At 45.8% G+C, this 13952-nt stretch overlaps 1 protein-coding gene across 1 annotated transcript in view; it reads left to right on the top strand.

Moving 5' to 3' along the window:
- Positions 1-13952, top strand: part of terb1 (telomere repeat binding bouquet formation protein 1) — a 131735-nt gene that overhangs the window by 62954 nt on the left and 54829 nt on the right. Inside the window, exons 9-10 of the mRNA XM_068049861.1 lie at positions 3026-3151; positions 9002-9165. Of these exons, the coding sequence (XP_067905962.1) occupies positions 3026-3151; positions 9002-9165 (290 nt within the window). The remainder of the gene's footprint in view (positions 1-3025; positions 3152-9001; positions 9166-13952) is intronic.

The following is a 13952-nucleotide window of genomic DNA, read 5'->3' on the forward strand; positions in this document are numbered from 1 at the left end:
TTTTTAGCTCCCCCTCAGTGAATCCTTGTTCACTGCTCCAATTGTAAGGCAAAGAAATCAAACAGGTTTCCTTGGATTTAGACAAGAAAGGTGGAAATTTATTAATCTTAAACTCCAATTCGGTTAATGACTACGAATACGCGACGAGACCACGCTAGCATGCACACGCGACAAACACACGCAGATAGAGACAGAAAAAGTAGAAGGAATAAAGGGGAAAAGTTTGAGGCAATATCTGGTATTTACAGTCCTTTAAGTTCAATGTGGAGTTTTTGGTTGTTGGTAAGTCTTGCAATTCGTTGGGGCCCAGTTCACGCTTCAATTTGTTCCAATGTAGGAGTCTTTTCTCTCTTGAGGTTTATGTGTCTTCCGTGGATCCAGTGGCTTGGGGAGAGAGAGAGAGAGAGAGAGATAGCCAGGCGAGGGACTTGCTTGTTTCAGCTTGAGTTGCACACTGCATTCTGAATTTAAACTGTCCTGTGGCTAGTTCAAAAAACCTGGACTGGCCAGTTAGTCATGTGACCAGCTGGTTTAACCAGTCCTGGCTCTGGACTGTATCATCTTAGCAGGCCCTGGAATGCGTTTCCTTACCCCTTCAGTGTCTGGTGATCAAAATCCATTTGGGTTAATTGGAGCGGGGAATTAACAGGGAATTAATTTGTCTCCACAAGCAGCGTCTCTTAGCATGCAAATGTTCTTCCAGCCCAGTGTCTGATGATCTTCAAATAAGTCATTTCTTCACTCCAGCAGCTGTTTAAAAATCAATGTTCATATGACAAAATTATTGCATTCTTGGCAGGTGGGGGGTCTGCATGACAGGTGCTATATAAATACAAGTCAGTCTTTATTTCTTTCAAAATGGAAGAAAGATAAGAATATTCCACCAGGATCACTAGGCTCCATACTTATTACAGCCTTGGTCCAATCATGTACAGAAGAGCTGAATTCCAGAGGTGAGGTGAGGTGAGAGTGACTGCCCTTGACATCAAGGCAGCATTTGACTAAGTGTGGCATCAGGGAGCCAGAGCAAAATTGAAGTCAATGGGAATCGGGGGAAAACTCTCTACATGGGAGTTGGAGAGCACAATGGAATATGGTTGTGGTTGTTGGAGGCCAATCATCTCAGACCCAGGATATCACTGCACGAGTTTCTCGAGATAGTGTCCTAGGCCCAACCATCTTCAGCTGCTTCATCAATGACCCTCCATCATAAGTTCAGAAGTGAGGATGTTTGCTGATGATTTGTACGATGTTCATGGCCATTCGCGACTCCTCAGATACTGAACAGCCCATACCCGCATGCAGCAAGACCTGGACAACGTTCAGCTTGGGCTGATAAATGGCAAGTAACATTTGCACCACGCAAGTGCCAGGCAGTGACCATCTCCACCAAGAGAGAGTCTAAACATCTCCCCTTGACATTCAATGGCATTACCATTGCTGAATCCCCCACCATCAACATCCTAGGGGTCACCATTGACCAGAAACTGAACTGGACCAGCCACATAAATACTATGGCTACAAGAGCAGGTCAGAGGCTGGGAATTCTGTGGAGAGTAACTCACCTTCTGACTTCCCAAACCTGTCCACCATCTACAAGGCACAAATCAGGAGTGTGATGGAATACTTTCCACTTCGCTGGATGAGTGCAGTTCCAACAACACTCAAGGAGCTCAACAGCATCCAGGATAAAGCAGCCTGCTTGATTGGCACCACATCCACAAACATTCACTCCCTCCACCACCGACACACAGTGGCAGCAGTGTGTACCATCTACAAGATGCATTGCAGCAGGTCACTGAGCCTGTTTCAACAGGACCTCCCAAACCCGCGATCTCTACCACAAGGGAGCAGATGCATGGGAACATCATCACCTGCAAGTTCCTCTCCAAGCCATACACCACCCTGACTTGGAACTATATCAATTTTCCTTCTCTATCGCTGGGTCAAAATCCTGGAACTCCCTTCCTAACAGGACCGTGGGTGTAACTACACCATATGGACTGCAGCGATTCCAAAAGGAGGCTCACCACCACCTTCTCAAGGGTATTTAGGGATGGGCAACAAATGGTGACTTTGACAATGACCCTCGCATCCCATGAACAAATATAAAAAAAGGTTGGAATGTAAATAGGTCATTCACCCCATCAAGTCCTCTTGTTCAACAGTCCCCTTGAGTAATCCATCACTCCACTTTGCCATGGTACTCTACCTCTTTTGGTACTGTTCTTGTCCACATCATGGTTTTTCAGCACTGCATACCTATTGCACAGGTCCAGTGTTTCAGGAGTTTCCTGTCCCTACCGTGCTATTTTGCATGTGGTCCTAATCTTTTATGTCCGTACCATTATCTGATCTTTTTTCCCTATTGTTTGTTACAATAGTGTAGTCAGTTAGAGCTAAAGTTAAAATTCTTTTGCTCAAGCAACTTGATCCTCTAACATTTAATGGATATGTACTAAACTGAGTTAGTCTGAAGATCCAGAGTAGCCCAAATCATGCACGCCACATACATCAAATGTATTGAACTGTATCAGAGGAAAGCAAATGTGCTGATCACCATTAAAAATATTAAACATATGGTTAAAATCAGGAATCAATATGTTACTTTTGGAAAAGTTTCCTTAATGCATTATGTAACAAAATCATAAACCAATTCTTTTTGGCACATTTACAGTTTTGCTATACTGTAAATAGTGCAGAGAAAATCTTCCATAAACAAAACCAGAAATTGTTACAAGCACTCAGGTCAGTTATCATCTGCGAAGAGAAAGATTAAGTTAGTAGGAACACTATTATTAACATTAATGTCCCAGGTTCATTACCACACTAAGCAATGTAATTACTCTGTTTAAGCATAGGGTAAAATATAATAATGAAATCATGGGCCAAATAAGTTTTTCTATTGGTTGAAGTTTGGGAAATGCCCATGCTTTTATTGCTGCTTGGTATTTTGTTTTTTGGTAACTTGTATTTGTCATTAGTTAATAAGTATAAACAGCAAAACCAAAATGTTTGTTTTCAGAGGTGCATCAGTATCAGCTACTGCAGAGCAATGGGCTTCCACTTATGATCCAAATAGTAGCTGAATCCCAGGATGAGGAGCAAAGGAAAGCAGCTACCTTTGTTCTACAGAGTTGCCAGCTAATAAGTAAGTACACAAAAAAGTTAATGTTCTTTTTAGACTTTACTAAAGGCTTGACTGAGATGTTGCACATAAGATCATCAGTATTTTGTTGTGACCTTTCACTGGTATAACCAGAAACTACCTATATGGTTGACTCTTAGGGGCTGATTTTCACCAAATACTTCAGATGCTAAAGAGGTGGCCAACTTGTGTTTAGTGCAAGACGCAATCTTGGTAAAGGAGTGAAGGCAGCGCTAGGAACAGCCATCTGGAGGCTTGTTATACAGCTGTTTGCTACTAAAACTGCCTGCTAGCTCTCAATAAAGGAGTTGCAAGGCATTTTGGTGGCTAGTGCTTCAACTAACAGCCTCTCCTAACAGCGACCAACTATTTGGGAATGATCATGTTGATGTTTTCAAGCGTTACTTAAAAGGATACTCACCATTTCATGGTCATTGGTGTTGGAACTGTGAAGAGGACCTCTGAAACACATTGGGAGACTTTCTGGAACACTGTCCAACTCTTCAGCAACATTTATTCTGTAAATTCTTTGAGGATTTCACCTAAAAAGAGTAAATGCTGTGCTTCTTCAACTTGTTGAACACCTTGTAGGAGTCAGCAGGAGAAAGGGAGTACTTGATCATGGATATCTTGCTAGGGATCCCCCTTTCTCTGGATGAGGAATGGGAGGAGGACATTGAGGCCAGGCAGTGCAGCACCAGCTGCTGCAGAAGAAAGGGACAGGAGGGTGAGAGTATAGGACATCTGTCTTCCTCTGGATCTCCTCCTGCAGGACCTCCAAACTCGCATCTGAGAATCTGCGTGCTCTCTCCCTCAGTCCCTGAGATATCCAACAACGTGCTGCTGTGTGCTAGCCAGAGCGCTCCACACCTTCACTGGAAGTGGGTGCGAGGAGCCCACATATCCTACTGCATGAAAATTCTGTTGATTCAACCCTTTGGTGTTCAACCTGAAGGTTTATGTTTAGCATCTCCAGGCACATTCAAATTCTGGTAATCCGTAATTAAGACCAAAATTCTGTGCTAAATCCGGACTTTCAAACAGGCTAGTGTTATTAGCACTGCACTCATTTAGCGCATGTTATCATGTTTTGGCCAAAATAACTCCCAATGTGCCCTCTGAATTGACCCATCCAGCCATTCAGATGTTTAAAAAAGTGATTACTAAAAGACACAGCACCTTCTCAAAGCAACTGGGAATGGTCAACAGATGTTTGATGTGCCAAATCCATTTCCATGCTTAAAAGCTTCCAAACTAAATTAAAGAAGTCCATACAAGAAGAGTGCCTTGTATAGAGTACCCAATCCCTCCTCATATGACAACATCCACTTACCTAAGAGAACTTAGCAACAGTTTGGCAAGAGCCAAGACTTGGATGCTTTTTGTGTGGAGAAGTATGAGCTAAAACCAGGCAGCTTGCTTACCACCACTAAGCATCGCTAAGCTTCCCAGTGCTTGTCAAACTAGGACTACCCTTCCCATTCGGGCATTGGCTTTCAAAATTATCTGGAGCTGAATCACAGAAATTCCAGCCCCTAGTGATAGGCCTATATCTCAAAGTCCTATCATGGAACCAGGCTGACTTGTCAACCTTTCTGGAGCACAGTGGATCTGCCTGGCTTAGATTACAGAGTCTGTTGTAGTGGCTTGATTTCAGTTTCCTCCTGCCAAACATACTGTCCTGAAGTTAACTTGGCTCAAAAGGGACATCACTCAACTCTCCCGCCAAAAGATAAAAGAGTTAGTCAAGTATATCATTTCTCTTAATGTAATACAATGTAGACTGTTCTTTCCAGTGGAATGCAGCATTTTATTTTCCATCAGTTGTTAATTTATATTTCCCCTTTCCCTCTCGGTCTTCAAAAGTTATGCACCATTTGCCAGAGGGTGAGCTAGGCATCTGTTGCTCTTCACCCTTTTATTAGGTATGCCTGTGACCAGCTCAGATGATTCACCCGACACTTATTCCCTTCCTTTTGTAGGAAAAGCACTTCACTTTTACTTCTCCAGAGGTACAACTGATTGGGTGTGTGGGAATTTGTCGGCAATTAACTATGATTTATCATACAGTTGCTTAATTCAGACAGGGCGCCCCCTGCTAGAATGTCGATGGTGAAAGACTCAGTGATTCTGATGGCAATGGAGGTCACGGAATGTATTTGAATCTTGTTGAAGATCATCATTGTCTGGTACCAATATGCTGTGTCATTATACTACCCACTGCTGTAATTTTGTTTTACTTTTCTCACTCTCAGTAAATCATTTTGTGAAAGGGATGTTTCAGCATCAAGTTCATCGACCTGCAACATTAACTCTGTTTCTCTCTTGTCAAGAAAGCATGCTATACTGAATGAGGATTTTTAATTCATCGGTTGGAAGTGTACATTAAACTTATAAAAAGGAAATATGTAATCCTACATTTAACTTTTAAAAAGCTGGCAGCCAAGATGGCACCACAATTTGCATTGAAATACCTCACATTCCAGGACATCGAAGTGGAGGCACATGTCTAAAAAGCTCCCATCCAAGACAATGGCTTGAACAGTTAAGTAATTATCTAGTATCACCCTTGTTAGCAGGGCATTCCATGCCATCTTGGAGCATTCACTAGTGGAGATGTACCTCCAGGGGATAAACTTTGAAACAATACAATCTGAGGGATTCTTAGACTTTGGACCTCGTTAAAGAAAAAAATGTAATACTGAGATAACCATGTGACAGTCTCCCCAGGCTGTGTGAACTTGGAGTTTTTTTGTTACACACAGCAGACAAGCTTTGAGAGCGAACTAGTGCAAGACCCCAGTGGGGCTGTCTCTCTCTCTCTCTCTCTTTCTCCAGGTTCCAGTGCAAGTTTCGAAATCTGTCTGCAGCTGTGGAACATTCAAGTCTACCATTGCTGCAGACAGAGACCCCGGGGGAGAAAGCCACCAACAGTACTGTCTCCAAGAAAATCTGAACCAGGTGGACCAGCTGTAAGTGCACTTCTGCCAGCCAGAGACTTCAGAATCACGAATTCAGCCAGAAGACAATTGACAGACTCCACAGACTCTATATTATTTTTATTAGTGCGAGACTTTAATCCAACCAAACTCTTCTTCATCACTCTGTAACCTATTTGGGTGTGTGATTGCTGTGTGTGTGTGTGTGTGTGTGTGAGTGAGAGAAAGTGGAGCATAGTTTATTATTTTCACTCAGATCAGGATTTGATTTTAAGTACAATAAACTAACCTCTTTCTTGTTTAAGCCCGAGAAAACCTGTCCGATTGGTTCTTTTGAGTCTGCAGAATTCACTACCCCAGAGTGCGGTGGATGCCGGGACATTGAGTAAATTTAAGGAGGAGACAGACAGATTTTTAATTAGTAATGGGTTGAAGGGTTATGGAGAATTGGCAGAGAAGTGGAGTTGAGGCCGAGATGAGATCAGCCATGATCGTATTCAATAGCGAAGCAGGCTCGAGGGGCTGAATTGCCTACTCCTGCACCTAATTTTTATGTTCTTATGATCATAGCACATAAAAGATTAAACAGTCACTGAATTGTAAACACATCCACTGTTTAAAAAGGAATAAACCTTGTTTTGGTCAAACAAGGAGAGGGACAAGAGGGGAGCCTTTCGACCCCTCCTCACCTGATCATAACACTCCACAGATGTTGCCAGACCTGCTGAGTATTTCCAGCACTTACTGTTTTTATTTCAGATTTCCAGCACCCGCAGTATTTTGCTTTTATTATACCAGCATCAGTAGTTCTCCAGCACCTCTCCCAGCTACTAAGTGAGATAAACTAAGTCAACACAGATTAGGGATTGAAAACATCAGATTTTTTGTTACTGTGCATAAATACCAACACAGATGGCACATTTATCGACTGAGCTATGAGAAAGCTCCATGTAGTAAATGATTATAGTTGGCCTCAACACACCCAGTCCAGCGAGAGGCCCCATTTCGAGTCATTGGCTGGGATTTTTCTCTCGGCGGACGGGAGCCGTCCACCAACTTAAAAGTCGGTGGCAAACCTGCTTCTGCCTGGCCTGGGGATCCGACATGCATTCTGCAGTTCCCCGGCCTTTAATTGTTCTGAGGCAGGACCTCTACCCGCTTGAGGCAGGAAGTCCTGCCTAATGGAGCTGCCAGCCAAACAGAGGGCCGGCAGCTCTTAGTCCCAACAGTGCCACTGGGAGCGGTGGTCACTGCTGAGACTGCAGCCCAGCTTTGCGAAGAAGATGTCGGGGAGCCCGGAGAACAAAGTTTTTGGTGCCTCACCGGGGTGATCCGTCGGGCCCCGGCGAGGCAAGGGTGGTTGATTGGGGGCACAGGGGTCGTAATGGGGGTGGTTGGGGCAGCATGGCGGCCCTCCGTCTGGCACAGGGTGCCCGATCATGAGGGCCCCCCCCCCAGGCCATCAGAGAGCTGCCTGCTTTTGTCAGGCAGCTTATCTCGCGGCTGGGCAGCCGACCAGCCACGGGTAAAATCTGCATGGCTGCGGGCAGAGGCCCTTAACTGGCCATTAAGTGGCCACTTAAGGGCCTTGATTGGCTTGGGATGGGCAGACCATTTTTCGCCGCCACCACTCTGCATAAAGTGGCAGCGGAGGCGGAAGCATGTCGGGAAGGGCCCCCTGAGCCTCCCGCTCCATTTTATGCTCCCCCAGCCCACCCTGCAACCACCCCTTCCCGCTCTTTGGGGAGCGTAAAATTACGGCCATTATCTAATGACCCCTTCAGGAAATTGCATGTGTGCGCGACTGTCAGGTTCTTGTACAGCTTTGTAGCTGAATGTTCTGCTGTCCCTCAATATTGAACCTTACATATGAGCAGTGAGTACTTGGGTGAAATGTCATAAGGTCAGGTTTGGATCTATTTGCTGATGATTTGATAGTGTTCTGTTCCATTCATAACTCCAACATTATTAAAGCAGCCCATGCCAGCCTACAGCAGACCTGAATAACTTCCAGGCTTCAACTGACAAGTCTGAAGTAATATTTGCACCACATAAGTGCCAGACAATTATGAACTCCAACAGGGAAAGGTCCCACCACTTTCCCTGACCTTAAGTGGCATCACCATCATTAAGTCTCCCATCACCAATACATCAGTATCCTGTAGGTGGGTGGGTGGCTGGTTACCATTGACAAGAAGCTTAACTGGATTAGCTATATTAACACAATGGCTTCATTAACAGGGCAGAGGCTGAGTACTGAGCAACAAGTAGCTAACCTCCTGACCCTTAATGCGGCTCCACAGCAGGGCTAGCGTTTCAGTTGCGTTCCTACGTCGCCAACAAGACTTAAGTCATGACTGATGGAATACCACTTACCTAGATGGACTCAGCTGCAACAGCATTCAAAAAGCTCAGTGCCATCTAAGACCAAGCAGTCTGCTAGATCAGTGTCCATGCCACTGAATTCATTATTTACCCCCTCCACCACCTTTGACAGAGGGTCCTAGCCCCAAAACTTCTACTATTGTAAAGGGCAAGAGCAGTAATGTCGCGGCAGCACCATCACACCAAAGTTCCTCTCCAAGTTGCATATAATCCTACCTTGGAAGTTCCTTTATTGTCACAAGGTCATAATCTTGGAATTTCCTGCTGATCACCACTGTGAGAGCACGATCACCGCAAGGACTGCAATAATTCAAGGAGAAAGCCCATCACTACCTATTCAGAGCAACTCTGAGCAATAGATGCAGCCTTGCTAGAATCACCTGTATCCTGAGACCAAAGCAAACTACTGGTGCCTGTGAAACTACATTAACTGCAGGATAATACAGATAGTATGTTTTATCTATATCTTTACATTTGAGGTTTATTTTGCTTATGCTCACCTTTATATCTGCTGTTGTTTCTTTCTAAGCTGAGAGACTATCGAACAGTCTGGTAGAGAATTTTCAGCAAAGAGGAGACACAGTTCCTTCATACAGGATTGATTATCCGAAGGACAACAGCCTGAAAAATTACTGGAAGTTTGCAGAAGAATTTATGAATAGGATAAAGGCACTAGAAAAACAGCAGGAAGAGGTTAAATGTTTACGTTTTCCTTCATATAATGAGTTTTTTCTTCTTTTAAAAACAGTGAATTGCATTTATAGTGCCTTTAGTGCAATAAAATGTTCCAAAACGCATCATAGGGGCATTATCAAACATTACCAAGCCACATAACAAGCAGCTTGGACAGCTGACCAAAAGCTTGCTCATAAAGTTAGGTTTAAAGGATTGTTTTAAAAGAGGAGAAAGAGATAAAGAAGCGGAGGGTTTGGGGGAGGGAATTCCAGAACTTAGGACCTGGACAGCTGAAGACATGGGTGCCAATGGTGGGACGTAGGAAATCGATGGTGAGTGGGTGGAATCAGAGGAATGCAGAGTTCAAAGAGGATTGTAGGGCTGAAGGAGGTTCCACAGATAAGGAGAAGGTGAGGCCATTGAGGAAATTGAACACAATGGGCAGGATATTCGGGCAATGCCAGGGACAGTTGGGGCTGAAAATACCAGTGCTGTCCTGGTGCAGCTATTTTAGGGGAGGCGTGTTTGGGACCAGCAGGGCTACCCATCCCCCCACCCTGCCCCTCGGCACACATGAGGGGGTAGCGATTGGGCTCATTAAGAGCTTTGTTAAGCCCAGGTAAAGAAGGCTGGCTGGAATTTTGCAGTCAGCCTGCAGTTTACTGCACTGCGGGGGGGGAGGGGGGCCCAGTTTAGGTGCTTGGAGACGGGCACCCAGTGGCAAACTGGGGGGGCCAATGCTCCAGGCAGGTCTAGAGGCCCCCCTCCCCGCCGGCCTGGGTGCAAGAACAGCCGCAGGCTGCCCTGTAGAGGGCACCCCCCCCCCCCCCACCCCACTAGCCCACAGTCGTGGCCTCGCTACAAGAAACATTTTTTAGCTGAAGTTTTAAAAATGTTGGTGAGAGGGCACCTCCACATTGAAGCACCCTCTCTGTTACTTACCAGCACAGCTTGCTGCTCCTGTCAAGCTGGAAGGCCTTTGATTGATCTTCCAGCTTAGAGAGCCTGCGCGCCACCCTTAATTTGGCAGGGAACCTGCCTCCATGCCAGTTAAGGGGCAGCCTTCGTGAAAATCCCAATGAGTGACTATTTCCCCCCAGGGACGGATTCAGGACCCAGAAACAGTCCTAACTTCTGTTTCCGGCCGTGTAGGGAAAATCCAGCTCACGGTTGAGAATTTCAAATTCAAGACATTGGTGGGCCAGGAGCTAATAGAGGTTAGCTCGCACAGAGGTGATGGGTGAATGAGACTTAGTGCGAGCTAGGATACAGGCAGCAGAACATTGGATGAACTCAAGTTTACGGAGGGTCGAAAATGGGAGGCCGGCCAGAAAAGCTTTGGAATACTCAAGTTTGGAGGTAAGAAAAGCATGGAAGAGGGTTTCAGCAGCAGAGACAGAAAAATTGGTATTAAAGATGAACTACAGATTCTGGTTGGTGCAGTGGATCAATACATAAATCTTTCATCTCTGGAGCTTGGATTCAACTCTAGTCCAGAGGTTTGGGTTAATGTTGCCTATTCTTTGGCTTAGTGAAGCTGACAAGATGAACATATACAGTCATTAACTTCAGGTGCCTGTCCTTTTAACTCTCAGAATTAATTTGTGATCTTGCACTGTTGGGCTTAGTGACAGAGGATTATAGAAGACCTTTAAGAGATATTCAAAAAATATATTCGAGCCTTTCCCCAGTTACTGTAAATTCTATTTTTTCCTCTTTCACCCGGTCATCCTTGGCCGCTTATGTCCTGCAGTTGATAAAGTGAGAGGCCAAACCTCTCTCAGAGCTCCTGTGTTGCTATGAGCCGGTCACTAGGAGGCGATCCAGGGAACTCTTTGGGTTTGTCTTCCCTCTTTTTGTAGGTATCTAGTTTCTGCTCAACACTTGCCCATAGTACCTCACTGTAGTGGAGCTATGTGCAGTGTTCCAAACACTCTGGGCTGGATTTTAAGAGCCCACTGCTGATCTTGGCGCAACCTCAAAAAATAGTGGCCCGCTCGCGCCAAAGAACTGCCACGATCTTAAGCACAGCGGCTCATTTAAATAGCAGGGTGGCCTGTTTCCCCCGCTCCCCATCGTGTGGAGGGCACGGGCTGTTCATCCCCGGCAATGGCGTCAGCTGCTTGTGCTGTTACAACTAAGGCGGAAGAAGTGCGCTGTTTATTCTAGTTCCACGTCCCCACGGGTCACAACATATATTTACATTTTTTTCCCACTTACCGATATGGTCAATCATAGACGCTATTTTTATCCCTGAGTAAAACACACCAACCAGGTTTCTTTAATAAACAATAAAATTATCAGTTTATTACACAACAAGTCTTAACCAGGAATGAAGTAAAACATGAGCACACAGATTGAAATATTAAAGTTCCCTTTTTAGCTTAACCCCCCTCACACTCACATCTCTTTCTTTGGCCTCCTTGTCTCGAGAGACAATGGGTAAACGCCTAGAGGTGGTCAGTGGTTTGTGGAGCAGCGCCTGGAGTGGCTATAAAGGCCAATTCTAGAGTGACAGACTCTTCCACAGGCACTGCAGATAAAATTGGTTGTCGGGGCTGTTATACAGTTGGCTCTCTCCTTGCACTTAGTCTTTTTTCTTGCCAACTGCTAAGTCTCTTCGACTCGCCACTCTTTAGCCCCGCCTTTATGGCTGTCCGCCAGCTCTGGCAATCACTGGCAACTGACACTCTCAACTTGTAGTCAATGTCACAGGACTTCATGTCATGTTTGCAGACGTCTTTAAAGCGGAGACATGGACGGCCAGTGGGTCTGATACCAGTGACAAGCTTGCTGTATAATGCGTCCTTGGGGATCCTGCCATCTTCCATGCGGCTCACATGGCCAAGCCATCTCAAGCGCCGCTGGCTCAGTAGGGTGTATATGCTGGGGATGTTGGCCGCCTCGAGTACTTCTGCGTTGGAGATACGGTCCTGCCACCTGATGCCAAGGATTCTTTGGCGGCAGCGAAGATGGAATGAATTGAGACGTCGCTCTTGGCTGACATACGTTGTCCAGGCCTCACTGCCGTTGAGCAAGGTACTGAAGACACAGGCTTGAAACACTTGTACTTTTGTGTTCCGTGTCAGTGTGCCATTTTCCCACACCCTCTTGGCCAATCTGGACCTAGCTGCGGTCGCCTTTCCCATGCGCTTGTTGATTTCTGATTCGAGAGACAGGTTACTGGTTATAGTTGAGCCTTGGTAGGTGAACTCTTGAACCACTTCCAGAGTGTGGTCGTCGATATTGATGGATGGAGCATTTCTGACATCCTGTCCCATGATGTCCGTTTTCTTGAGGCTGATGGTTAGGCCAAATTCGTTGCAGGCAGCCGCGATCCTGTCGATGAGTCTCTGCAGACACTCTTCAGTGTGGCATGTTAATGCAGCATCGTCAGCAAAGAGGAGTTCCCTGATGAGGACTTTCCATACTTTGGTCTTCGCTCTTAGACGGGCAAGGTTGAACAACCTGCCATCTGATCTTGTGTGGAGGAAAATTCCTTCTTCTGAAGACTTGAATGCATGTGAGCGCAGCAGTGAGAAGAAGATCCCAAACAGTGTAGGTGCAAGAACACAGCCCTGTTTCACGCCACTCAGGATAGGAAAGAGGTCTGATGAGGCACCACTATGCTGAATTGTGCCTTTCATATTGTCATGGAATGAGGTGATGATACTTAGTAGCATGGTGGACATCCAATCTTTGCTAGTAGTCTGAAGAGACCACGTCTGCTGACAAGGTCAAAGGCTTTGGTGAGATCTATGAAAGCAACGTAGAGGAGCATCTGTTGTTTGCGGCATTTCTCCTGTAGCTAGCGAAGGGAGAACAGCATGTCAATGGTGGAGACAAACGAAAATCCCGTCGGAGGGAAGATGCTGCCAGACCTGCTGAGTGGTTCCAGCATTTCTTGTTTTTATTTCAGATTTCCAGCATCCGCAGTATTTTGCTTTTCTGTCAATGGTGGATCTCTCTGCTCGAAAGCCACACTGTGCCTCAGGGTAGACAAGCTCAGCCAACTTCTGGTGTCCGTTTAAAACGACTCAAGCGAAGACCTTCCCCACTTTGCTGAGCAGGGAGATTCCATGGTAGTTGTTGCAGTCACCGCGGTCACCCTTGTTCTTATAGAGGGTGATGATATTGGCATCGCGCATGTCCTGTGGTACTGCTCCCTCATCCCAGCATAGGCAAAGCAGTTCATGGAGTGTGAGAGTATAGCAGGCTTGGCACTCTTGATTATTTCAGGGGTAATGCTGGCCTTTCCAGGGGCTATTCCACTGGCTAGAGAATCAATGGCATCACTGAGTTCCAATTTTGTTGGCTGATCGTCCAGTTCATCCACGACTGGCAGAGACTGGGCTGCATTGAGGGCGTATCGGTTACAACATTTTCCCTGGAGTACAGTTCTAGGTAGTGCTGCACCCAGCTGTCCATTTGTTTGCGTTGGTCAGTGATTGTTTCCCCTGATTTAGGGTTGAGGGGGGCGATCTTCTTGATGGTTGACCCAAAAGGTCTCTTAATGCCATTATACATTCCTCTGATGTTTCCAATGCCAGAGGCCAGCTGAATACGACTGCATAGGTGTTGCCAGTAGTCATTTGCACAGCGCCTGGCTGTTCTTTGAGCAGCGCTTCTGGCTACTTTAAGTGCTATGGATTTTAACTCGCTGGGGGCTTAGTGGCTATGACAGGTTCCAGCTCTTCAAAGTGAGATTGAAACCAGTCTGCATTCTGCTTCTCACGTTTGCCAAAGGTGGTCATTGCTGAGTCATAGATGGCATCTCTGATGTGGGCCCACTTCGTCTCTGTATC

This window comes from Heterodontus francisci, chromosome 17, assembly GCF_036365525.1.
Source record: "Heterodontus francisci isolate sHetFra1 chromosome 17, sHetFra1.hap1, whole genome shotgun sequence".
NCBI classification, from domain to species: Eukaryota; Metazoa; Chordata; class Chondrichthyes; order Heterodontiformes; family Heterodontidae; genus Heterodontus; species Heterodontus francisci.